Source organism: Sinocyclocheilus anshuiensis, unplaced genomic scaffold (genome assembly GCF_001515605.1).
Source record: "Sinocyclocheilus anshuiensis isolate Anshui unplaced genomic scaffold, SAMN03320099.WGS_v1.1 scaffold1841, whole genome shotgun sequence".
NCBI classification, from domain to species: Eukaryota; Metazoa; Chordata; class Actinopteri; order Cypriniformes; family Cyprinidae; genus Sinocyclocheilus; species Sinocyclocheilus anshuiensis.
The window spans coordinates 203139-230640 of record NW_015539935.1 but is presented as its reverse complement, the minus strand read 5'-3'; the positions used below and the strand labels follow the sequence as shown (position 1 = coordinate 230640).

The 27502-nt window shown below is 33.9% G+C and overlaps 1 protein-coding gene across 2 annotated transcripts in view; it reads left to right on the top strand.

Annotated features, from left to right (window-relative positions):
* Positions 1 to 27502, top strand: part of LOC107686943 (carboxypeptidase Q) — a 69063-nt gene that overhangs the window by 17743 nt on the left and 23818 nt on the right. Inside the window, exons 5-8 of one of the 2 annotated variants that reach the window (XR_001634080.1) lie at positions 10402 to 10513; positions 12508 to 12599; positions 17390 to 17591; positions 22354 to 22630. Coding sequence is in view for 1 of the 2 variants with exons in the window: in XM_016484069.1 (XP_016339555.1) it covers positions 10402 to 10513; positions 12508 to 12599; positions 17390 to 17591; positions 22354 to 22514 (567 nt within the window). In the remaining variant the exon portion in view is untranslated. Of the gene's footprint in view, positions 1 to 10401; positions 10514 to 12507; positions 12600 to 17389; positions 17592 to 22353; positions 23022 to 27502 lie in introns of those variants that run through there. The other variant, XM_016484069.1, reaches the window with a different exon arrangement.

Below are 27502 nucleotides of genomic sequence, written 5' to 3'. Positions count from 1 at the left end.
TGTACTATAAATTATACTACAATTGGAAAATACTGTAAATTGATAAACTGTTCGACATGATGACGTTTAATGTCTCCGACAGCGCCTGTAGTCCCATTTAGCAACTTGTTAGCAACCGTCTTTTTTTAAGAAACGTAACAGTTGGGGTGTAACTGGTGTGTTTTATGTCGTAGAATAAAACGTGAAAGTATCTTGAGCTTGTGTGAACCACGGACCTTATTTTAGGGGATTTAACCAAACTCCCATTCAAAAAACCCATTGACTCTGGGACGATGGAACCGGAAGTGCTAAAATGCTAACTCGCTTCCGGGTTTTTGCCTACAAAGTGACATAATAGTTCCACCAACTATGATGACTTCTGCTGCTGAGAAACCCGGGAATGTAAAAAAGGTCTATCGTCTTGTTGGCAGAAGCTATTTACACTAACTCCACCCACCAACGTTTGATTAGGTTAGTCAACTTGGAAAGACGATAGACCTTTTTCACCTTTCTGGGTTTCTCAGCAGCAGAAGTCATCATAGTTGGGTTAACTCAAAGACTATAGAATACCCAAGACGTGTCACTCGTATAGTTTTGAATGGGGAAAAATGCAACACTCAATATGGCCGCTCAATCGAACAAAGCCCCGCCTTCTGAGCAAAAGAGCCAATCTCTAAATGGTAAAGTCAGCACGTCACTGCAGCTGCCGATAGCAGTCCTGTTGCTATAGAAACAGTCAACGCTCTGAGACGTGCGGTTAGGACTGCACATGCTCACTGGCTGATCTAGCCTGAAAAATAAGATTTTTTAACGCTATTTGAGCAAAATAAACAACATTTACGACACAGTTATTGTCAGATTTCATTGGTGATTTCAAATATGAAATTTAATTGTAAGCTTAGTGAACAGTTTTGGAGAATTTGATTCCTCATTCAAAGAGATAGGTGTTGCACTTGCATGCCCGAGAGGCGTTTCAAAGATGGCCACCGAGTGACATGACTTGTCTTAAAGGGACTTTGGTTAACTTCGAGAGCAGTGAATGGAAGAGTACCACAAAAATATTTGTTTTGCATTCCAATTGGCTCAAAAAGCAAAAGAAATACTCCACGATAGTGTTTTCAAGACTTTCAAAAAAAGGGAAAAATTTGAGAGGGACTGATAACGGCAGTCAGAAGAGAAGAACGATGTCAAATTTACCGTTCACCCTCGCATAGCGTTAACTATTTTTTTTGTAATTTGATGATATAAGTGATATAATACAAAGTATAGTGTTATAAATGTACATACAACTTTTACAAATCAAAATATAAAAAAACTTTAGAGGATTTATGATGCTGATGACCATTGAAACGCGTCATCACTGTCTTGTGAAAAGGGTCCATTATCAAACAACTGCTCCGGTGACACAGGGGGTAAAGCGTATGCAGTGGTCTTTTTGATGCGATCGACCTGAGTTCAAATCTGCCTTTTGCTAAGCTTTTTTTTCTCCCATTTCAAATCTCATATCACTGAAAGGTATTTATTTTCAATAAAAATAAAGGAAATAATCGAAAAGTAAAAAAGTAATAATCGGGTAGGGTTAGGGTAGGTGTAGGGAGGGATTTATTGTCCCAATAATGTGGCATCCATTTAATAATTTGAATTAAAATTATAATTTACACTCAATACGTTATTATTGAATACTGTTTTATAATGTACTACAATACTGAGAAGTAGTATAAATAGCAGAAAATCCTGTTCTTTTAACAGTGCAAATAGAATCTATAGCTGTTTGCACTTAGTGTAAATAGCATATTGCTAAGAAAATACTGCTATTTTCACTTAGTGTAAATAGAATCCATTGTTATTTGCATTTAGTGTAAATAGCATCTGTCGCTAAGGAAATATGTTATTTTCTCTTAGTGTAAATAATTGCAAAACTTATTTATTTATTTTGTCTATATGTGCAAATGCATGGTGATCCCTGGCTGTCAAGAACTGTCAATTTTGCTTGGTTTACTAAAAACAAAGTTAGGGCAACACAGGGAAGATATCCAACCTAAGATTACTAAGACCTAGTATTTACTGCTAAATTTGAACCTAATTGAGAAATGAGGTTAGTATGATGATGCTGCTGCATCATCCATTATTAAAGGAACTAAATGGAAGCATTTCCAAATTTAGTTGTTATTGCACAACATTGAAAACCATGAAAGTGGCCCATCTTGTCCCATTACTGTTAAGATAACCCTCTACCACAGGCAAAAATCCCTCTTGCATAAACTTATCCTAACTGTCATCTGGTTTTGGCAGAATATAAAAAATATATCTTGGCATACTTTATAATCTTTTTTTTTTTTCCCTTAAAAGGGTGTCATTAATGTGAAATGCTGAATCAAATTTTCTATTTGAATTAGTTCATTCATTATTCAGTTCAGTAGCTAAATAATGAAGGTGTCTGAAATCTTGCTTAGGGCACCATTGATGTTCTCTCAAGAAAAAAAAATGACATAACATTTCTGGAGTTTCTGTAAACAAGAAAACTATGTAACTTTATTTAGTTTCTGCGAAATTCATCCAGCCTTGAGATGTGAAAATATTCAAGGCTGGTATAGTCTGGCACAAATTTCTAATATTTCTAAAAATGATTTGCTAAAACTGGTTAAAATCACTTATAATACCAACAGCACTTTAATATAATGCACATGACCATGACTGCTAGGATCATCAATGGCTCAGTTTTCTGAGATGGCGAAGGGAAATTAAACCAGTTTGCAGATGACCTCATATCCTGCCACACAAAATAATAGTTTTTCTGGGTTTTAGGGGTTTGGCCTACAAGAACAAAAAACGTCCAAGTGTCCAATTTAGTAGGAACGTGAAATAAAATACATAATAACCACCATCAAAATGAATGTTAGTGAGAACGTCCAATCTGAACTTGGAGGAAGCGCTCTGTGTTCTCTTTTGTAGTGTTTGCAGTCATTTGGCACAACTCAGACATGAACACTTTCCAGTTCTGTAATTGAATGCAAGTGATCAAGGTCTGCACGTGTTTGATGGCGGTGGTTTTTGGGGAATTTGAGAGTGAATTTGACAGCTTCAGTGTGTGGTGTCTGTCTCATTACGCACATCTGTGTATTTGATCAGTCTGTTCTCATTTCTTCAATTCACAGAGTGGCTGCATGACCTGAAAAAGTCACTTTATTTTTGGCAGACGCAATTTTTGGGATGAGCGGAAAAATAAAATGCAATAAATGCTGGATTTAAACTGCCAATGGCTCATCTGGTCAGATCAGTAGATAAGTTTCAACATTTTGTTAAACGAATTGTGTGTGTGCTTGAATTCATGCAGCAGATATGGGATGTTGTGTTTTGTTTTCTGCTGACATTCTGGAGCAGTTAATATCATGCAAATGCTGATTACATTTCTTTATTTAGAAGTTAATAAACTGACCAATACATCTGTCTAGCAGTTTTTCATTCCTTCATTTCAAACTTTAAGAGGTCTTATACTACTGGTAATATAATTTCAGTCACTTGAGTTAAATAGTCTTTTTTTAACTAAACAAATCAAATCAAACTAATCAAATAGTGGTTACTGAGAGCATTTTTAATATGTATAATATTTGACTTTTTTTTTTTAATAATAAGGGAGTTGTCTTTTAATTTAACTTAACTTAACTTTGATATTAACCTAAACTTATAATAGACACAACAATTCGAAATAGCCTACATTTTCTCATTATACAGTTCTTTATTATTCTTTTTTACTTTAAAATTCACTGCCATGTACACTCTTTAAAATGATACCAGAAATGGACTATTTACATAGGGGAAAAAACACATGAAATCTGTTGAAAAATTCATAGCCAGCTTTTTTTTAAATCATACAAAAATTTGCATTTCTGCTTTTAAAACCTACAGAAACCATTGCCCCATAAACTTCCATTGTCCATTACTGCTGTTTTTACAAACTGAGGCCTGAGTCAAAGTTAGTATCTCTGATAATCAACATTGTAGCAGATTATATGTGGTGATAGAGCTTAGCTTGTTTTGAACCCAGAATGTTCCTTTTAAATGTCCTAAAGACTTGAAACAGAACTATGTACTGTATTTTGAGAGAATTAAAGGGTTACTCCACCCCAAAATGAAAATTTAGTCATTAATCACTTACCCCCATGTCGTTCCAAACCCGTAAAAGCTTCGTTCGTCTTCGGAACACAATTTAAGATATTTTGGATGAAAACCGGGAGGCTTGTGACTGTCCCATTGACTGCCTAGTAAATTACACTGTCAAGGTCCAGAAAAGTATGAAAGACATCGTCAGAATAGTCCATCTGCCATCAGTGGTTCAACCGTAACGTTATGAAGTGACCAGAATACTTTTTGTACGCGAAGAAAACAAAAATAACGACTTTATTCAACAATTCGTCTCCCCTGTCTCTCCGCATCACCGTAGAGCCATTTTGGAGAATATCCGCTGAACGCAAGCAGCGTACGCTCTTCTGTGTCAGCCGAAATTTTAATTGCTGACAGTTCCTGAGGCAACACATTTTGAACATTTCTAGGATTTCTTGTCAGACATTTCATCACTGCCTAGTTCTTTTGTGTTGTCCTCTTCTATTTCATGATGATTTGAGTTACAACAAAATCTTCTGAAGGTGGTTTGTGAATTATTTACTGACTTGTTGAAGAGCGTACAGTACAGGCTGTTCATTTCACAGCGAGTTCTTCCCCTCATCCGCTCTCTTAAAAGCTTGCTCATTCTCTCACCACACGTTCTTTAAACCACTCTCTGGTTTTGCGCTAAACGCTACACTCTTTTTTAGCACACACAATGATGGAGTTCCAGGAAGTGGTGGGGGTGGAGAGAATGAATGAGGGACAGTTTGTGTAACCTCTGTCTTTCTGTCAATCTGTCTACAGGCCTATTTATGATGACTTCCCCGTTACACAATTCCCATTCAGTAAACATTCAGTGTCGATAAGTTAGGGAAAATAAGAATATCTCCTGTAGTTACACAAATGTTTTTGAACTTGAAATATGTTTTTTAAACAGAATGAAATGGGAAGTGTGTCCAAATGAGATGTCCAATTGTAGGTAAACATACGTTTAGGTGTCTGCATGATTCCAGGCTGGTCAGAATATGAGTACTGTTGTTTATGGAAAACATTTTAGTTGTGGTAGACCAGTCAAAACTTCTCTTCTGGGTTTTTATTGGTTGCTGCAATCATTCAGTTTTAACCATATGTTGAAGATTTTGATGTGTTTTACAGCCACATTCCTAGGTTTTTGGAAAGAAGACCCTATTCTGTAAGACCCCTATTAACCTGTATAGTTACATGTTTTAGAAAAGCAGATGGAACTGCATGTCTTTCAGTCTCTCTCTCTTCCATATAAAATACTTTATAACTTTTATAATAACATTAACCCATTAAAGAATAGTTAAATAGAAAATTCAGAAACTCACCCGCCATTGCAACCCTGTATGACTTACTTTCTTCTGTTGAAAATGAAAGATGGTATTTGATATTTTGAGAAATGCCTCAGTGTTTTTTGTCCACACAATGGAAGTCAATGGTAACCCAACATTTTTCAAAGTATCTACTTTTGTTTTGTGTTTTGCAGAAGAAAGTCAGTCGTACCGGTTTCGAACATGAGTGTGAGTAAATGATGATAGAATTTTTATTTTTGGATGAACAATCTTCTTTCAAATACATGAAAAAATGTTTAAATATATTATAAAGCATTTGCATTGTTTGGGCTGTTAATGAAAGTTATTATAAAGTGTACTTAGAGTATACCTTTCATAACACCAGCGCCACAGTGTACCTATATTAAATCGACTGTTTTTCACTGATTCAGTCAAGTTCATTGTAAATTAAGGGACATCTTTTTTTTCTTATGAAGAAAATTACAAGGTTTGTAGTTATCTGCTTGTATGGCGGTTCTTACTGAATAGAGTCGTTGATCAATTCAATGAAAACATCTTAAAGGAAATTTGTTGCGCTGCCTGCAGCATGCAAACTGTTTCCGTTGTGAATGACTTGACAGGAATTTAGCTTTCAGCAGCACGTTTTTGAGGTCTCTATATGAGTTATTTTTGTAGAGCTGTGACTTAATCCTCATACTTTATCATGATCTATTTTTGTTTACATTATAATTGGTGTTACTTAGAAGTACTCATGCACATCCATACTATGAGTGAAATGTATTATATGTACCCAGTGTTATGTTGTAACGCTTAATACTGTATTAGAAACAACCTAATAAAATCATGAAACATCTTACCTTTAGGGATTTAAGACAAGTTATCCTAACTTTATCCTAACTTAAAATTATGTTAAAAAAAAAAAAAAATAAAATAAAATATATATATATATATATATATATATAAACTAAAAAATATTTTAAAAAAAAAAAAAAAAAAAAAAAAAAAAATATATATATATATATATATTCAGGAATTAAAATTCTTCCAACATTTTTTTTAGAACAGATAAAAACATTCTTAAAGGGATAGTTCACTCAAAAATGAAACATTTTGTCATCATTTACTGTTGTTCCAAACCTGTATGACATTTTTTCCCCCTTCTTCTGTTGAAGACAAAAGACTTCCATAGTATTTTTTCCTACTTTGGAAGTCACAAAATATCTTCTTTTTTGTGTTCCACACAAGAAAGAAACGCAATTTTCATTTTTGGGTGAACTATCCAGAATACAAATTATTCTTTATGTTATTCTTAGAAAGTAAGAAAGAAAGCAGTTAAGAATAATTTTATTCTTAAAAATGGCCACTGGTGTGCTTCTTGATTTGAACCAGTAGTTTGTATCTACATTTGTATCAAATGTCTACATCAACATTTGCACAGTGATATTTAAGTGAGAACTAAGCATACTACTTTTTTTTGGATCACTGTATGATTTCATTCCAAATATCAAGCTGCGGTTACATCCATTTGATTAGCATGCGTTTTCATTTTCATTTACACATCTTGATTGTTCAGCTAGTTATAGGGTTTGGCCCCTGTCTGGTCCAGATTTACTGCAGGATATTGAATTGTGTGTTTCAGTATTACTTCCCTTGGATAGCAGGCTCATTAGGCTCAACTCATCCTCTCCCTGTGCACTCTCTTAATTTCACTCCCTCATTCATATTTTAGTGCTTCGTAATTAATAGCCTCATCCTGTCAGAGCTCATTAACGGTGACATGATAGTGTTTAATTATGAGGTCAGCCAGCCCTTACATTCCACCCTGTCACATAGTTATTAGGAAGTTAAGTTTAATCTGGAAACAGATCTCTCTTTGTCTCAGTACTCACTACTAAACCTGCTTTTTTGGCCTATTCCTGGGTCTTTTTTGTTTTGTTTTCCCTTTCTTTTTCACATTCTCATGCTATGCTGTCAGTATTACTAGACTAGACTGAAATATATTCAAAACCGAAACGGCAATTAGAAAAATATTTTTATTTTCTTTTATGCATAAAAACTTGTTCAGATTAATCCATCAGTTCCATAATTCAGGACCACATCAAATTAGGCCGGTCCTCCTGCCAAACCAGTAATGTATGCAGTGCCGGTCTAACATCAGTCTGAAGAAATCTGGTTTACTTTTTGTTTGTTTGCATTTTGCACTTGAAAGAAGGGGAAAATAATAAAAAAAATCTTTATGTAGCCTTTATTTACTCAAAGTGTTATTTGATCTATTTTATTCGTTATTATTTATACTATTCAAAATTTTGGGGTTGGTAAAATTTTTGAAAGAAATTTCTTATTAGAAGTCTCAAAGGCTCAATATAGTTGATAAAAAATGCAGTAAAAACAGCAATATTATGAAATATTATTACCGTTTAAAATAACTGATTTCTATTATAATAGATTTTAAAATGCAATTTATTCCCGTGACAGCAAAGCTGAATTTTCAGCAGCCATTGCTCCATTCTTCAGAAATCGTTCTAATATGCTGATTTTGTGCTCATTTCTTTTTATTATCAGAGTACAAAGTAAGTTGTGCTGCTTAATATATACACTACCGGTCAAAAGTTTGGGATCAGAACGATTTTTAATGTTTTTTACAGGAGTTTCTTATACTCATCAAGGCTGCATTTATTTGATCAAAAATACAGGAAAAATGTAATATTGTGAAATATTATTATGATATAAAATAACGTTTTTCTATTTTAATATACATTAAAATCTCATTTATTCCTGTGATTCAAAGCTAAATTTTCAGCATCATTACTCCAGTCTTCAGTGTCACATGATCCTTCAGAAATCATTCTAATATGCTGATTTATTATCAGTGCTGGAAACTGTTGTGCTGCTTAATATTTTTTGGGAACCTTTTTTCAGGATTCTTTGATGAATAAAAAGTTAAATAGAAGAGCATTTATTTAAAATAGAAATCTTTTCTAACAATATACACTACAGTTCAAAAGTTTGGGGTCAGTACATTTTTATTCTTTCTTTTTTTGAAAGAAATTTAAACTTTTATTCAGCAAGGATGTGCTTAAATTATTAAGAAGTGATAGCAAAGATTTATATTGTTAGAAAAGATTTATATTTTGAATATACGCTCTTCTTTTTAACTTTTTATTCATCAAAGAATCCTGAAAAAAGTATCACAATTTCCAAAAAAAAATTTGGCAGCACAACTGTTGTCAACATTCATAATTCTAATAATAAATCAGCATATTAGAATGATTTCTGAAGGATCATGTGACACTTTATACTGGAGTGATGGCTGATGGAAGTTCAGCTTTGCATCACAAAAAAAAAAAAAAATATTTGAAAGGATATTAAAATAGAAACCATTATTTTATATTGTAATAACATTTAGCAAGATTACGTTTTTTTTCTGTATTTTTGATCAAATAAATGCAGCCTTGATGAGCATAAGAGACTTCTTTAAAAAAACATTACAAGTCTTACTGATCCCAAACTTTTGACCGGTGAAAAGAACAGTGTTTACTTGAAATAAAAATTTTGTCTGTCACTTTTGTTCAGTAAAATAAATCCATGATGATATCAGTAATTATTTCTTCCAAACAACAACAAAAAAATCACACCCCAAACTTATGAATGCTAGTGTATTTTTTTACTTTTACAGGCCATTTTGACTCGAGTTTAAACACAAATGTAAATGACATTTCAAAGCTTTATGGAAGGGAAGATTATTGGTAAATAATAACTTGAATGTCTCACTTTATGAATTTAGTAGACTTTACAAATTGCGCAAAAGTCATATTGTCTAATTTAATGATGCTCTTTGTCCTTTTTGAAGCTTGATAGCTGCCATTAGCAGTTTTTTTTTTGTATATACTGTAAAAAAATTATTCAAAATGTCTTCAAAATGAAAAAAGCAAAACCATTCGGGTTTGAAATGGCACAAGAATGACAAAATAACGACCCGATTTGTCTCCTGTTTAATAATTCAGCAGCACTAAAGAACAGTCTGAACTGTTTCCACCTAGACGTTCCATATGTGTGTTTCTGGTGTCTGATCATGAAAGCACAAGTCTCACAGTAGATTTTGTTCAACACAAAAGAACGGTCACTACAGAATGTTTTTGTACTTTTGCTGTTGGCACGTTGGCTGTTGCTTTAGAGTTCACCAATTGTAACTCACAGATGGTTGGCATAGATTACCGTTAGCCTTTTCTCGTGATGCTGTTGGGAGTGTTAACCTGTCATGGGACTGACAACAACATGACACGGTATAGACAAAATCTGTCACAGTATTCAAAAATACATTTGGAGGGAGTGGGCTTGTAGCTGATTGGCGGATGTCCAGACAACATTTGTATATTTGCCAACGGGATGCTGTAGGCAGATAGCTGACAAATCAACTGGAAAATCCACACTTAACTGAGGCGAGTCTCAAAAACAGACGTCGTTTGAGCTTTATTCCCCAAATGTTCACAAGCATTTTTTACAAGCATTCAGGATGTTTATTGCCATAAAATTTGACCAGCCCATAGAGGCTATTGTATGAACGGCAGATTGACAGTATAAAACAAAATTGGAGAGCATTATTTGTAAGCTATATTCCTAAAGTTTTGCAGCTCTGCCGAAAGTGAATGTAAAGTGGTAGAAGATGCTCTCGGTGGAGTAGAGGGATATATTTAGCCAGTGTTAGAACTATGAGAGGAGGATGTTTAGAGTTTAAATCTAATCTAGACCATCAGTTTAAAGGCTTTCACTGTGGCCTGGGTTTGACAAGATCCATTTTAGACTGACAGTCAACATCTGGAAAAGGTTGCCAGGATGCCTTTTTCCCTTTACAGTCTGTTATGTAAACCCTTTTTATACATGAATAAACAATTGTGTAACTATAAAAAGAAAAGAAAAAAAACAAAGGAAACAATGCTGAGAAAATATGTTATGAAATATTTATTTTACTATTCATTTGTATGATTTTGCTCTGATTCTGTTTTAGGTGGTGCTGCTCAGTGGTCACCTGGACAGCTGGGACGTGGGCCAGGGCGCTATGGATGATGGAGGTGGGGTCGCCATTTCCTGGGAAGCACTTTCTTTGATCAGAGACTTAGGTGAGACCTCTGAAGATGGTAACATTTTGAGAACCCCTCTCTCTGTCACATGACTAAATATTTAATTATATACAGCTGCCAGTGACTGAGATGTACACATGAGAGAAGTTATAGGGTCATTCAACCCAATCTCAGAAGCTTTCCAGGCTAAATTGTTTGATTAAGTTAATTTTTTTAGCATAAATAGTGATTGAAGCCAAAATATTAAATGTCATGGATGAATATTTGCTGAGTTATCCACTAATTTGTAAAGGGCCGTCAAAATGACAATTTTCACTTGAGAGTTGAGCCATATCACAGGGGGAGAAAACGAATTTAGAAAAATGGCAGCATCATTATGTTATTTTTACACAGAGATTGGATGGTTTATTAGTAAAATCTGTTGACTTTAGCTATCCTTGTAGCATTTTGTGCCAATGGTGACAGTTCAAAAATGGGGAAAAGGTGCTTTTCGAGTATGTATGTATGTACAGTATGTACTGTATGTATGTATGTGTGTGTGTGTGTGTGTGTGTGTATCCATCCGTCCGTCCGTTCATCCATCCAACCAACCAACCAACCAACCAACCCAGAGTTTGCATGTCTGTGTCTCTACATGATTTTGGCTTCTCATTCGTAACAGACTTTTCTTTTGGCATCTTCATTTTTAAGGTTATGTGATTCAGTCCTAGAGATAATTGTTCAATTTGATCCATTTTCAATGGTCAAAAACCAAATGTGGGTCACTGTGCAATGCATACAGCTGGCTTTCTTCTTTATTTCTATATTTGTCCATGTCTTTCACCAGACTCTCTGGCTGTGTTGACACAGAATTACCCTATAAGCATTTTTATGATATATTTTTTAAAATGCTTAATTTTTTATTTTTAATCAGAAAAAAAACGTGCTGTGAATTAATTGCCACTGTATATTGCTCTTCTAAAATTAGCCATAAAGAATTCAATGAAAATGCATGTGTTTATAAGTCATTATATTATTTTTAGTATTTTTAATTACTATTTAAAAATAATTGTAAAAGATTAGTGTTTGGAAGATGTTTTAGTTCAGACTGTATGCATATTATTTTTGGGGGCAAGTGCAGTAACTGTTGAAGCAGTGCAGTGTATTGAGAGTATTCTGTTATTAATGGAGATTATTAAAATTCCTGCTGAGTGTCAATATGCAATGCGGTGTGAGTCTCTTGGCTCCTCTCCTCTCTATTGTTGCTTTATTGCACAGGCAATACCGAGGGTTGTGCTCATTTGTATTTAACATCTTTCTCTTGGCAATGGTGTCCACAAACACTGGCGAAATAAAGCTATAATGGTGCACAATAACCACAGACAACATGATTCATTTCACTGCTGGCAGAGTAAGCATTCTCTACAACATTTTAAATGCTCAACAACGACGTTCAGTTCATCGAGTCCTTGGCTCTGTTTCTACTATGCAAGTTTTTTATTATTGCAACAGTGTGAGCTATTTGCTCAGAATCCATAAATCTACTCGTATTAGCCTCATGTTCTAGTATATTACGTTCTCTCGGCCGCATCCTCTTCTGTGCCATTTGACCTGGACACAGTGACCTGTTTTCCTATGTATACCTTGCAGTTTAGGAGATAGATGCACATACGGACAGCTCTCCCATCTGGATCATCGAGAAAGCCCAACACAATTAAGCCCAAAATATCTCTCACAGATTCCACTCTGCAGGAAGTACAGACAAGTTATCAAGTGCCCAGTATGCAACTGTCTGGACGGCCAGGATCATCTAGCATTGCCTTCCCAGATACGTCAGCTTGCCGTCTCTGATGTGTCAACCTGACCTTACATATGCACTTTTATTTTAAAAATAAATGTAATCTTCTCTTGTCCTTTTCTGCAAAAGATCAGATTGATGAAAGCGACTAACCTTGATCTTAGCCAGTGAAGCAATATTACATTGGCTGCGTTATGAAAATGTATTCTGAAATATTTTGTGTTTAGCTCATACTGTCGATTGCTTGGGTCCCCAGGGCTGCGTCCCAAAAGAACACTGAGGACGGTGCTGTGGTCCGCAGAGGAGCCAGGCGGGGTGGGAGCTGCTCAGTACTTCCAACAGCACAAAGTACACTTCCCTATCATATTAACACTGTTATGTTCTGTTGGATGATTTAGAACAAGGGTGTCGAATATTTGAAGATGTAATTATGTTAAATAAGTTAATTTATTATATTGGAATGAATATTTGTAATGTTCTATTTTCATATACAGCGGGACAGGTAGGCAACAATCTTTAATTTGTTGTGTTGCAAGTAGCTCACAACTTACAGCTTTAACACCGTTAATTTAATTACATGTGAAGAGAAGTAATAAGGAATCAAGTAGTTCATTTATTACATGTTTCCACTAAATAATTGTTAATATTTAAAGTAATTGTGAAATTGCCTGTGATGCATTAATATTAATTGGATTTATCTGATTTAAATAAGTTTTACAATTCATTTTCCTTGTTTATGCCTAAGTTTGTTAATGTTTGGTTTCAGATGGATTATTGTTGGTTAGTTAGTTAGGTAGTTAGTTAGTTAAGCCACGAGCAGTAATTAGTTTATTTTTATTTTTTCTTCAGTGTTCCATTTGCCAGTGTTGTTGTTTGGAAATATTCACTAATTGCTAAATTATTGTCTGTCAGTGATTTTTTTTTTCTCATCTGATTAATTTCTTCATAAAGGCATTAAAAATGCTATCATGCATACATTGACCTGAATACACCTCTTCTATGAATAGCATGTTTTTCATTTTGGAATTAAATTCACCTTGATATAAATTTTTTTCTGACATTTAAGTAAAAAATGTCAGGGTGAAACAACTGTCCTGAAATCATAATGTAGAAAAAGAGCCTCATTAAAGGAATGAATATCTTGAAAAGAAAACCTTATTAAGTAGTTTGGCATAATCTCTTTTTCTTCTTTTTCTTCTTCTTCTTCTTCTTCTTCTTCTTCTTCTTAAAACTTTAAGCCAACAGGCAGAAACATGCAGGGATAGAGAGGATATTTTTTTTTTCTCATCTGATTAATTTCTTCATAAAGGCATTAAAAATGCTATCATGCATACATTGACCTGAATACACCTCTTCTATGAATAGCATGTTTTTCATTTTGGAATTAAATTCACCTTGATATAAATTTTTTTCTGACATTTAAGTAAAAAATGTCAGGGTGAAACAACTGTCCTGAAATCATAATGTAGAAAAAGAGCCTCATTAAAGGAATGAATATCTTGAAAAGAAAACCTTATTAAGTAGTTTTCTTCTTCTTCTTCTTCTTCTTCTTCTTCTTCTTCTTCTTCTTCTTCTTCTTCTTCTTCTTCTTCTTCTTCTTCTTCTTCTTAAAACTTTAAGCCAACAGGCAGAAACATGCAGGGAAAATTATCATAGAGAGGATCCTGTGGATCCTTATGACAATGTGTCAAGGTCATTAAGTCTTTCAAAGAATCAAATAATTTGACCTTTTCTATGACAAGTTGAAGTTATTTCAGGCGGTAAAATGCCATGTGGTGCAACTGAAAAATCGAATGATGTGAATTAAAGGTAACACTTTAGTATAGGGACCAATTCTCACTAGTTGCTTATTAGCATGCCTATTATTAACATATTGGCTGTTTATTAGTACTTATAAACCACATATTCTGCATGACCATATTCTACATCCCTAATCCTACCTAATACCTAAACTTAAAAACTACCTTACTAACTATTAATAAGTAGCAAATTAGTAGTTTATTGAGGCAAAAATCATAGTTAATTACTTGCTAATAGCGAGATTTGGACCTTAAAATAAAGTGTGACTGAAATAATTCATTTTAAATGAAATTGAATGATTTATAATAATAATTGATTTATTTACACCTCATGATATTTCATAGTAGTTATATTGAAACTTTTCTTGCAAAACTTTCAAAACCATATGAAAACAACATGAATACAAAGAATACTTCCTAAGAAGCTTTTTTGAAAAATGTTTTTCTATAATTTATCATGGACACTCGCCTTGTACTGCGTATGTAATCTAAAGTGAATGCGATTAGTGAATTCCATATATGTTTACCCCAATATTAGTTATTAGTCCAACACAGCTTGTGACCTTCTAGGAGTTTGACACCCTTGTTCTAGAATGTGCCACAGCTCATCTGAGTTGTCTGTACTAACAATCTATGGCATGTTTTATGTATTTTAAAAACTGTTTGTAAATGTTGTTATATCAGTTAAGCACAGAATGTTTCAGAAAGTTAATGTAGACTTTGTAAGTAAGCACATTTTGCTCTGTTCGTTATATAAGTGCTCTTTTGTCCTTGAGAGCATTTTTGAAATCTTTTATCAAAGAATTGGATGGATTTTCTCTTTTATCCTGAACGCACACAGTACCCTCACAATTAGTTCTGTTTAGAATTATTTAAATGGCTTATTTTACTGTCTTGGGTTACGGCATCTAACAAAAAGGTTTTACCAGGTTTGTGTGGTTTCTATTTTAATGGTGAAAGTACTCTCAGAGTTGATCCTAATTTTAGCAGGAGGAGCAAATTGGCTGAAATTTCCCACACAAACCCAAGTGCTGTGGCACCCATCCATCTAGCTTTTATTTCTGTCAATAATGTTTTACTTGGACTCTTCTGGTTTTGGACCAAACAGTGCAATAAACCGTATTTGTCAGGTCTGTGTGCTGTAAAGTGATACTTTATGGTATGGAATAATTTAGCCAGCAGTTGGACTTGAACCTCCATTGTATCTGCACATTGCAATGGGATTTCGTTTTTACTTTATGAGGTTGGATTCTGATCAGAGAGCAGTGGTTTCTGGCCAAGCAGGATTCAAATGCTGCATTTTGACCACTGACCCAACTTTTTACTGTATTGCATCCAATTATGTAGATAGTTGGTAGAACTTTGTATGACTTGGGCTGGCAATTCACAGTTGAGAATGAAACCAACCATCATTAAAAAAATATATAAAAATAAAAAACTTACAAGCATACAATAACCCAGATTAACAAAAAATCATGTATTGCTTTATAATATAATATAATATAATATAATATAATATAATTAGGGTTGTCAGTCGATTAAAATTTTAAATCTAATTAATTACATGATGTTTTGATTAATCTAATTAATCGCAAAATTAATTTGATTGTGGAAATACCCACAAAAGATTATTTAAAGCAATTTTTGTGTTAGATGAGAAGGTACTGGGAGAAGTTGCCAGGCCACCGGAATTTATTTGAATATTGTTGCGTCCGAGCGGTCGGATCATCTTACTGGGATGAGGAAGAGTCAATTTTAAGGACTCGCGGAAACAGCTTAATATCAAGAATATGATATTTATTAACAGACTGAGCAGGAACAACTTTTTATCTTAACTTCAGCTCACACACCCAATCGACATTCCTTTGGGGGGAGCTGTAGCTCTCTTATTTAGCCTATTTTTAATACACTACAAATATATGTGGGATTATTAGCAGAAATCATACCATGTGTCATACTCGCGGGGACAGTATGCTTGGAAATAATATTTAATGTCTTTGCATTATATTGCATTGCATTCTTTATTTGTAGTGCGCCAGCCACCCAACAGCAATACGCTTTGTGCTTTTGGTAGGCCTACTTTTAATAAGTCTCGGCTTTCAAAATCAGTTTTATAGCGAAACACAAATTATGTGTCTTACAATAATGTGTTTTTCAAGCTCTTTAATGATCAGATCGCTGTATTTATGTGAACCAATTCATTAAATTATACTGTTTTCTTTGTGAAAATTCCAATATTCCAAATTTGTGAAAATTCCACCACCTACTCCGCAAAAACGTCTGTGGCGTCCAAACTTTTATTCCTCACATGTAGCCTATTTAATTAATAAAACGTTCTAAAAGTTGAAGTGGGCTCCAACTCGTTAACATAAGTTATATTGTTTTCTTTTCTGAGGTAGCCTGTAGGCTATAACATGTAAGTGACTATTCACAAGCTGTTTTATTCATGGTATAATACAGTAAATGATTGGACATAATATTTAACGTCTTCCATTCATTATTTGTAGCATGCCAGCCACCAGGTAATCGCAATAATTTTGTGTTTTGTTGCTTTTAATATAACACAGCTCAGCTTTCTAATTCTGTCAGTTTTGTCACGAAATACAAATTATAAATGTGTTTTCCTCTTTATTTCAAGTTTATAGCAAGATATAAAAAGTGAAGGAACATCAGAAGGCATGTAAAAACAGTATAGCTTAATTTATAATGAAAATAATGTCTCATTATTGTAATCGGAAAGACTCACATGCCGCTTAAACTGAAGCGAATACAGCAATCTGTCACGCCACATTAAAGAGCATGAAAAAAACACATTATTGTAATATATTGTTTGTATTTCGCTATAAAACGGACAGATTTTGAAAGCTGAGACTTTGGAATATCTCCCGGTGCTCCCAATCTTTTTTTGCATGTGCAAAAGGCTTGAATATACTCTCAAAATATTATAACTTTAATCTTTATTCTTGAAACATTTCGACTTTATTCTCATAATATTTCGACTTTATTCTCGAAATATTTCGACTTTATTCTTGAAACATTCTCGTAATATTTCGACTTTATTCTCGAAACATTTCGACTTTATTCTAGAAACATTTCGACTTTATTCTCATAATATTTCGACTTTATTCTCGTAATTTCGACTTTATTCTCAAAACATTATAACCTTAATCTCGTAATCTTAGATTTTTAAAATTCTTTTAACGTGGCACTAAAACGCCGTTGTAAACATGTTAAACTGACAGCCCTAAATATATAATATAATATAATATAATATAATAGCATTTTTTAGTATATTTCTACTCTGATTTTTGTGGTGACTTCTTCTCCACTTCTCTTAAGGCAAACATCTCGAACTTTGACCTGGTAATGGAGTCTGACCTAGGCACCTTCAGTCCTCTGGGACTGCAGTTCACTGGCAGTGACAAAGCTCGGGCAATCATGAAGGAGGTGATGAAACTGTTGGCTCCCATCAATGTCACGTCGCTTGAAGAACATGGAGAGGGAACAGACATTAACATGTGGATGAAGGCTGGGGTTCCAGGTCAGTTTCATCTAGCAGAATTCATTTCTGGATCTTGCCTTGTGATTGATTGCAATTAACAAAGAAAAACCGCACAATCTGTATTAAAAGGACAGTTCACTCAAATTTGAAAATTACTATTCACTGTCATGTCATTCAAAACCTTCTTTCTTCTGTGAACACAAAATGTACCCTTTTTTTTTGCTTTTGCTTTTATCATTGTCATTTTTAAGCTAAGAAGCCACTCACTAAGCAAACATGGTTGTAAACATGTAATGTGTTTAATTTATACTCTTCTTTTTGTGCTTCCCTCATACAAACTGCAATGGACTTCAACAGTCTAATGACTAAAATAACTGCATTAATTGTTTGAGTTCAGCCAATGGTCTGTGAAATTGGCTCTGAAAAGCTTGGGAAACTTGGCAGAAGTGAAAAGCGCTCACATGGTTAACCCCCATGAGCAGATTTGGACAGGTGCAATGTAGTGTATCATTTAATATGTTCACACTCAGAAAATTGGCAGAGTTTGCTTTTTATGACTATTGATCGTTTCTATCGCTATTAAAATAACGAACTGTGACCAGTATCTTCAATATTTCCAAAGAAAAAATATCTGTAGCATCAGAGTGTCTTCTCTGCAGTTACAGTGGGATTCCTGAAGTCCTGAAGACACTTCCACTTTGCATTTTTCAAATTTAATACATGTTTTTCCATTATTTTCTTTCATTTGTCTTTAGCATAAAAAAGTAAAAAATGAACATGATTTAACAATTCACGTAATCCGGCATGTTGCAAAGAGCATCTTTTTCTGGCAAGAATATCTGACATTTTGTACCTTGCCTGGTCTGTGTTACAGATTTGCTTACATTTGATTTAGTGACCTAGAAACATAAATATTTGGTGTTCGTTTTATGTCATAACTTTTCTTTGTTCTTGCTTCACAAAGTGATTTCAGACTCTGAGACCCCACTGTATAAGCAGTCATTAGCTCTTGTGAAAAGTCACGCATGGCAGCTATACTGCCTTCTCCCGTCATCATATTAAATTACTTGAGCATTAGAATGGATAAATCTCATTAATGTCTGTAGTCACCAGTCTGATTGCTTTAACCACCAATGAACTGCGGCACACAAGAGGATCGGTTGTTCCCTCGCTGCACTGCACACAGTGTTATCAGATGAATTGACTATGACATCACTGCAGGAAAAATGAACGCAGCAGGAGGCATGTAGAAATGTATGGCGAAATTCGGCTGAAGTTTAAAGCCAACACGTTAAACAAATGAATCACCCGCACAGCTGTCTAAACAGCCACAGCAACACAGAGCAACTTGAGCTGGTTTCTGTTTTCCAACAACAGAAGATTTTGTGCTGCATTTGATGTGTAATCACAAGTTGCTCTGTAGTTTTTCCCCTTGATAAAGCTGCAAATTCAAACATGAAATCTTGGCATCGCTTTTCAACAGCTTCTCTCAAGTTTAATGTAAGCTAAGATGGTTTCTGTTACAGTCATGGCAGCTTACCAACTCAAAAGCGGAGCTTGATACGGTTTGTATTTGCTGTTGGATATTGTAGAATGTGCCGCAAATGTGATGTAGTAGTATGGGTATTTATCTGGTATAGTGTTAACAGTGCAGTCAGTAATAATCAAAAAATCAAAAGCAGAATAAGAGTTTGATAAATGACCGTTTCTTTCTTAAGCTCAGCAAAGCTGCATTTATGTGATCGAAAATATCACAATTAATATAATTGGATAATAATATAAAATAACTGTTTTCTGTTTTAATATCTTTAAAATGTAGTTTATTCCTGTGATGGTAAAGCTGAAATGTCAGCATCATTAATCCAGTCTTCAGTGTCAAATGATGCTTCAGAAATCATTCTAATATGCTGATTTGGTGCTCAAGACACATTTCTTATTACTATCTACTGTATGTTGAAAACAGTTGTGCTGCTTAATATTTTTGCAGAAACTGTAAAATATTTCTTTTCAGGATTATTTGATGAATAGATGAAAAGAAAAAAACGCAATTTACTTGAAATATAGTTTATTTTGTAATAAGATACGATCGATTTTGATCAATTTAATGCATTGTTGAAAAAAGTATTAATTTTATTTTAAAATATCTGACCCCAAAATTGTACGGCCAGATAGATAGATAGATAGATAGATAGATGGATGGATGGATGGATGGATGGATAGATAGATAGATAGATATAGATAGATAGATAGATAGATATAGATAGATAGATTTATAGATAGTACCAGCGTAAACTGAAGTTTAGTTTAAATAAATGTTTAAATAATGTTTAAATATATAACCAAATAAATGAAAAAACAGCATTTACTTGAAATATAATTTATTTTGTTACAAGATAAGAGTCTAGATAATGATAGATAGATAGACTTTCACTCAACAAGCAAAGTACAGTAATTGTGGCAGTTTGTGAATAACTCATTTCAACAGTAGCATCATAAACTGAAGTTTAGTGTAAATAAAAGATGTCTAAATATATAACCAAATAAATGAAAATAAAAAAAGGGCCTTTAATTTATTTTGTAACAAGATAAGAGTCAATTTTGATCAATTTAATGCATTCTTGCTGGAAAAAGTTTTAATTTAATAAAAAAAATTATTTTACTGACCCCAAACTTGTATAGATTAGATAGATAAATAGACTTTCACTCAACAAGCAAAGTACAGTAATCGTGGCAGATTGCGAATAACTAATTTCAACATTAGCATTGCAATCTGAAGTTTAGTGTAAATAAAAAATATTTCAATATAAAACCAAATAGATGTTTTAAAAACCGTACTGATAGTTGCATTTACATTGGAGGTTTGTTGGAACATAGCCTCAACCCTGTGCAGTTTTTTCAGTTCACTGCACCGTACACCTCACACTATTGATTCTAGGGCAGAGAATAAGCAATGCTTCACCAAGCACCCTTCTAAGGTCAAACAAATCTCTGTCCCTGAATTTCCAGGGGAATAAAGAATCTTGTGGCTCGTGACTGTTCACATATGGGATCAGTACAGAAATAGATGGCAGGCAAACAGGCTTTAACTGCAACCACATGCATTCTGGATTCTATTGCTCCTCCAAACAAAGAGAATGAGGCCTGCAGTGGGATATAGAAAAATGTTTTTGTCAGTGTTTATGTCACACTGATCTTAAAATGATTTTGCATGAGTGATGCTGTGTTAATGATGAGTCACTGCCATGGTCAGCTTGTCATCAGCGTCACTTGGATCAAGGCCTAGGAATATGAAAACCCGTACAGAGTTTAAAACTAAACAAAAAGAATAGCTTGCAGTCGTTTTGTAATGGCCCCAAAATGAATGGTATTACACACCATGTCATTCAAAACTCATACGACTTCCTTTTTCAGTGAAATGCAAGAAGCAAAATTCTGAAGACTTTTTTTTTTTCATGCTGTTACTATGAAAGTGGCCTGGAGCTTTCAAGTTTCAAATACGGCAAAAAAGCACCATAAATGAATCATAAAATTGGTTGATGTCACTCGTGTTCCCAGTGTTCTAAAGCCATACGATAGCTTTGCGTGAGAAACTGAATGGAATTGATAATATTCCCCATCCAATCAGATGCTACGACCATTAAATTTGTGAACTGTGAACCAGATGCATCTAAAAAGTGAACTAATCATTCAGATCTAATTCAAAAGAATTATTTGTTCAGATATTTGACAGACTATTTTCCAGAAAATAAGCTGCATTTCATTATAAGTCGCACTGGTTCAAATTTGCATTTTTAAGAAGAAAAAGAAAAAACAAACAAATAAGTCACATCAGTCTGTAAGTCACATTATTTTATTACATTTAGATTAATGTAAAATACCAGTTAAAAAAAGTTTACATACATTATAAATACTATAAATACTGTATCGCCTCACTCCACAACAAAACCTTTAAATTTAATAACATTCAGAAAAGAACAGGAATAAAAAATAAATGTATAAAGCAAAAATAAATTATTGTGGAATTTATATTAAATGGCAAGCCCAAACTAATTTATTTAAAGCGAAATGAAACTGCAGATGTATGGAAAATGCACTTGTCAAATCCAAATGTTGACATTATTTTCATTATATAAGTCACTTTATTATTTAAATTGCAGCACAGTTCAAATGATAAAAACGGCACTTATGTACCGGAAAATATGGTAACTACATATAGTAGCTAGGAATTTAAGATTTTCAGAAAACCATGTCTGTTTGTTATGCAAGCCCATTTTCGCCAAAAAAAAAAAAAAAAACGATACTTGCAACATTTTATCTCAAAATTCGGACTTTTTTCTTGCAATTCTGAGTTTATATCTCATAGTAAAGCCAGAACTGTGAGATATAGTCACAATTACCTTTTTTATTTATTTACTTTTTTAATACTGTGGCGGAAACAAAAAAATAATTGTGAGTTGTAAACTCAGAATTCTAAGAATTCTGAGATAAAAAGTCGCAATTACCTTTTTTATTTTTTATTCCAGAAACAAGCTTCTATAATTTGTTTCTTAAACCAAGCTATCATATGGCTTCAGAACATTTGAGGTATTCATAATTTTTATATAACTGCATTGAAAAGAATGTGTGTTTGGAACATGTGGGTGAGTAAATGATGATGGAATTTTCATTTTTGGGTGAACTATTTTAAAGAGCAGACGTAAGCCAGACTATTTAATATTCTAAGGCAGAAGGACAATTTTCACACATATGAAACAGAATCACACCATTTCAGTTCTGTTCATTATGTATCTTTTTTTCTCAGGCGCCAGCCTGCACACTGCAGACCAGAGGTACTTCTGGTTCCACCACAGCGACGGTGACACAATGAGCGTCCAAAACCCAGAGGAGATGAACCTGTGTTCTGCTGTTTGGGCTGTGGTGGCCTATGTGGTCGCTGACCTGGAGGAAATGCTCCCCAGATAGTGAGTCACTCACAAACGACTGAACAAACCCCTGTCCATCAGCTTACAGCAGTCGGTCGATCACACCATTACCTTGAGAATTCTCTCAGCCTGAGATTTTTTTCATCATAACCTCAGGTACACTCCTGATCAATATATACTTTGATACTTGTGTAATTTAGTTTTATAATGTGAAAATTATGTCATTTCTATTCATAATTTATTCATTGATTTGACAATTCTGTAAAAATAAGTGGTTCATATTGTATAAAAAATTTACATTAAAACAAACAAACAAAAATCTATGAATAAAGATCCAGCATCTGTGGCTAAAATTAGCTTGGGAAGTCTTGGCTTCACAATTTCATGTAAACAGTGACAAACAGTGTGATGCTATTATGATGTCATTTTCCACAAACTGAATATGTCTTAGTAATCAGAACATCTGACTTCCCCTTGGAAACTAAGCCTAGTTCTCCTTTCCTAACACAAACAACAAACAAACAAAAAGTAACGGATATGCTACTGTTTAGTCATACTTCCTCTCTTTTCTTTTCACAGAAGTTGTTATTAAAGGGTTAGATGAAAATCATCCACCTGAGACATTTCTTTCCCTCCATTGAAAGTCCACTCCACCGAACTTTAACACTTCAAAAAGTTCATTAACACATTGTTAATGAAATCCAAATGAATTAGCAGTTTTGTCCAAGTCTACCGAAGAGACACAATAGCTTTATATGATGAACAGATTTCATTCAGGCTTTTATTCATATATAAACATTGATCAGCGCACATAGAGTACACTACATAGAGTACATCAAATGTGGTAAACGTTGTTCTTTGAGCTTCGGCTTATCATGTGTGTTGATCGATGTGTGAGTAGAAGTATAAATTAAATCTATGATATGAAGTGATTGTGTTTCTTAAGAAGACAATTAAGCTGCACAGATGATATGGATTAATTTGATGATCTTTATGAACTCTCTGAAGCTTACAAATTTTAGTTGCATGAACTTTCAATGAAGCGACAGAAATCTTTAGAGATACCTTTTTTTGCGCGTTTCGAAAGTGAACAAAAGTTTAATTGGTTTGGAATGACATGAGGGTGAGAATTAAATGTAAATTAAATTGACAACATCCTACTGCTTGGGCTACAAGCAACATTTCTCATGCTGGCTTGTTTTTCGTCACCTAAACTGAATTTTTTTTTTTAATAGTGATTAACTGGTTTCAAAAACACTTAAGTCTCAAACCCTTCTTTGTGAGTTGGTTTTCAACTTTTTAGACAAGATGGCTAATTTATGGCTGAAATTATAGAAAGATAACAGACTTCAGCTAAATAAAACGCAATGCACAAAAATCATCTATTGAAAATGTAACTGTATGTTACTGTATTTTGATCAATTGAAGGAAATGCTGTGGTAAGCTTGTGTCCTCATTATGCTGTATGTGTACGTGTGTGTGCTCATGTGAGCTGCACTTAATGTCTGGTTTTCAAACAAGTAAGTTCTTGTTTCTATGACAACTTAGATTGAGAGGACATATGAACATTATGCAAAAAAATCGGCCCCAGTCTTTGGTTTTCCCACAGGTTTCTACTCACCATGACTAAATCTGAATCATACAAGCATCTTGAATGCACATGTTTCACAAAGAGAAATGTCACAGACTTGGGAGGTTACTGTATGTGCCAGTTTCCTGGGATCTGTGCATTTTTTATTTTTTGCAATGATTACATGCTCTTTTTTTCTTGACAGAAGATTTTATAGAGAAAATTACCCAGATAAGTTTGGTTAACAGGCTAATCGGTCAGTTTCCTGACGAAAAATGACTCCTCGAGAGTTTTTTCTCTGCTTTGATCCGATAACAAAAGTTTACAGGCATTGACCCAAGACTGCTTTTACATTGCCTTGGGCCTCAGATTAGAGACCACATCATAAAAGCATTTTCCTGGGATTTCAGAGACTTAGCTTCATCAAAAGCTGCCAAGACTTATTCTCTGGCCTCGATGCAATATATTGACAAGATCCAGCCACAACATTTCTTAAAGCAATATTCTGGGTTCAGTACAAGTTAAGTTCAGTCGACAGCATTTGTGATATTACAGTATATTGATTTGAAATTATTTTGACTTGTCCCACCTTTTCAAAACCAGGGTTAAGTAAGTGAAAGGCACTTACAAAGGTGAACAGTCCCCATTTACTTTTGTTAAGAAAATCATGAAGAAAAAAGATGAAGTGAGTTTAGTTTGAAAAAAAATCACTATTTTATATATATATTTTTTTGGGTGAAAATACCCAGTTTTATGCCTTCATCGACATCACAATGTTGATCAATAAACCCTAAAACAGCTGTAAAAAATATTTAATAAACAGCTTTACAACCCAAAAAAATACACATTTTAACAGAAGAATTGCTTTTAGAAGTGCTTTTAAAACATTTCAAGATTGTCATTTCTGTGGTAAAATACTCAAATTCTATAAAAGTGGTTTTCTAGAATTATAAGCTTCTCATTTCTGTGGTCAAATACTCAAAAAAATGCCCAATTTACTTCCATTTTTTTTAAGAAAAGGAGAAGTGATTCGAAATAATTTATGCATTTATTTAACGTTGTAATCAACATTATGCCACAAATTAGCTTAAAGGGACAGTTCACATTTACTCACCCTCATGTTGTTCCAAACCTATAAGACTTTTGTTAATCTTTGGAACACAAATGAAGATATTTTTAATATTCTCTCATCATTTTTGTCCATTCATTGAAAGCCTATGCAATCAACATTTCACGGAAGTTCAAACCTTAATGCTTGATGCGAGAGAACCAATGAGGATTGTTCTCACGCATTAACCAAGCACTCTGGATGTACTCCCTGTATGTGCTTTGATATATTTATATATGACATTAAATCGGTTTATCATGTGTCTGTTCTGAAGACTTGGATTAAACTGCTTGATTCATATGGATTACTTTAACGATGTATTTTTGAAGTGTGAAAATGTTGCTTGGTAAAAAATATCTTCATATGTGTTTCAAAATTGAAAGTCTTATAGGTTTGCAAAGATATAAATGATGACAGAATTTGTATTTTTGTGTTCTCCTTTTAACTTTTACTGAACCTGGAACATCGTTTAACCTTTCTTCTGGAGAATGTTCATATTTGTTTCGTGTAGTCAGGATTGGATTTGAGCTGTTGAGTTTGAGTTGCAGACCATGGGGTGTGGTGGTAAAAGTCGCAGAATCGCACCATTGACTGTTTTCCAGCTCATGTGTATGAGAGAATTGCTTTGAGTAGAAAACAGCTGGAAGATTTTAGCCGCATTTTTGTATGTTATTGCAAATGATGTCAGGATTTGTGAGGGCACCACTCGGCCTATGAAAACAAAACTTAGAGCTCATTCTAGACACAGGGGCACAATCCGTTAACTTTCCCAGAGATCATAGATACAGAAGTGTGTGTAAGTGAGGTTTGGAGTTGTTTGGAATGCTAGACTTGGCTTTGGACTTAAAAGCATGCCTGGGATGGATGCATATGGAAGCGGTCAGTAATTTAATTACAGGTCATGGAAGCACAGATCGCGGAAAGTAAAAGCACTCATTGTGACGTGGTTACTGTTGATCATACTAAACCCATTTTATATGCCTTAAAAGTTTCATCTGCTTACTAACAGACTTCAAGATAGGGCATTAAGTTTAATGAGGTTACGCTGAGATTGTTGGTGTAATGAGTTGGAAAATCATGTGAGTGGGAAAGGCCACTATTTCCTCCATTTACCTACACTGAAGACAGCCCACCAGTAAACACAACACAAACCAATTTAAAGTTCCACAGAGTCACCTTCTTTACATAGGGTTATGGAGCGTGATGCCCATCCATCATGCTTTATTTATAGAATCAACTCGCCCCTTTCCACCAAGCTGTACGTTAGGACATCTTTATTCAAGCACACAAAATATGTCAGAGTTATAGAGGAGACCTAAAATAAAGTCAAGGTGGTTGAGGAGCAGTAGGTGAAGGCTTTTAAAATAATGTTCTTAAAAGAAAACAACAACATTTCTGACATAATGTTGATTACCACAAGAAAAAAAAATAAACTCATCTGTTCTTTTCTTTAAAAAAAATAAAATAAAAAATGTGAAGCTTACGGTGAGGCACTTACACTGTACAATGGAAGTGAATAAGGCCAATTACTGTAGGATTTAAAAATTAAAATATGAAGTCTATAATTGTATTATTTATTAATAAAACCTGCATTATTTGACCTGCTAAGCTGTTTTTCGTAAAAATTTGATGGTCATTTAGATTATGGAGCTCAGCACATGACAAAAGATATTTATCGTGGCCACAAATTAAGAATTTATTCCCTTGTTTTATTAATTTGTTCCCTCGTTTTGCATAAATCTTGGCTGCAAATTAAGAATTTGTTCCTGCGACTCATTCATTCATTCCCTTGTTTTATTAAATTATGGCATATTGTACTAATTCATTCTGATTGAATTAAAACAAGGGAACAAATTAGTACAAGGTGGCTTCAATTTACTAAAATAAGGGAATTAATTCTTAATTAATGGCCATGGTTTATTTACAAAGAAGGAACAAATTAATAATTAGTGGGAATGAATTCTTAATTCATGGCCATGTCATACATAGGGCTCTGTATTTTTAAGATTTCAGGTGTTTCGTTGAATATAACTTCACACCGAAAAGGTTAGTAAGCACTTATTTTACACTAAAATCTAGTTTTTGTTTTTTGGCTACCTTTGAAACAGTGAGTCTTTACAATCTAAAGTTTAGATGTTTACGAATTGGCCCCATTCACTTCCACTTGTAAGTGCCTCAAATTTTTGCTTTTTGCTATGAAGTAAGGAGGGAAAAGTCTGCCTAATTTGTGGTAATCACCAATAATGGCCATAAAAATGCCATAAATGCTGTAGATTGAGCTTAACCAAGATTTATGGATAAAAACTGACTAAAAATAATGCAAATATATTTATAAGACTGCTGCACTTTG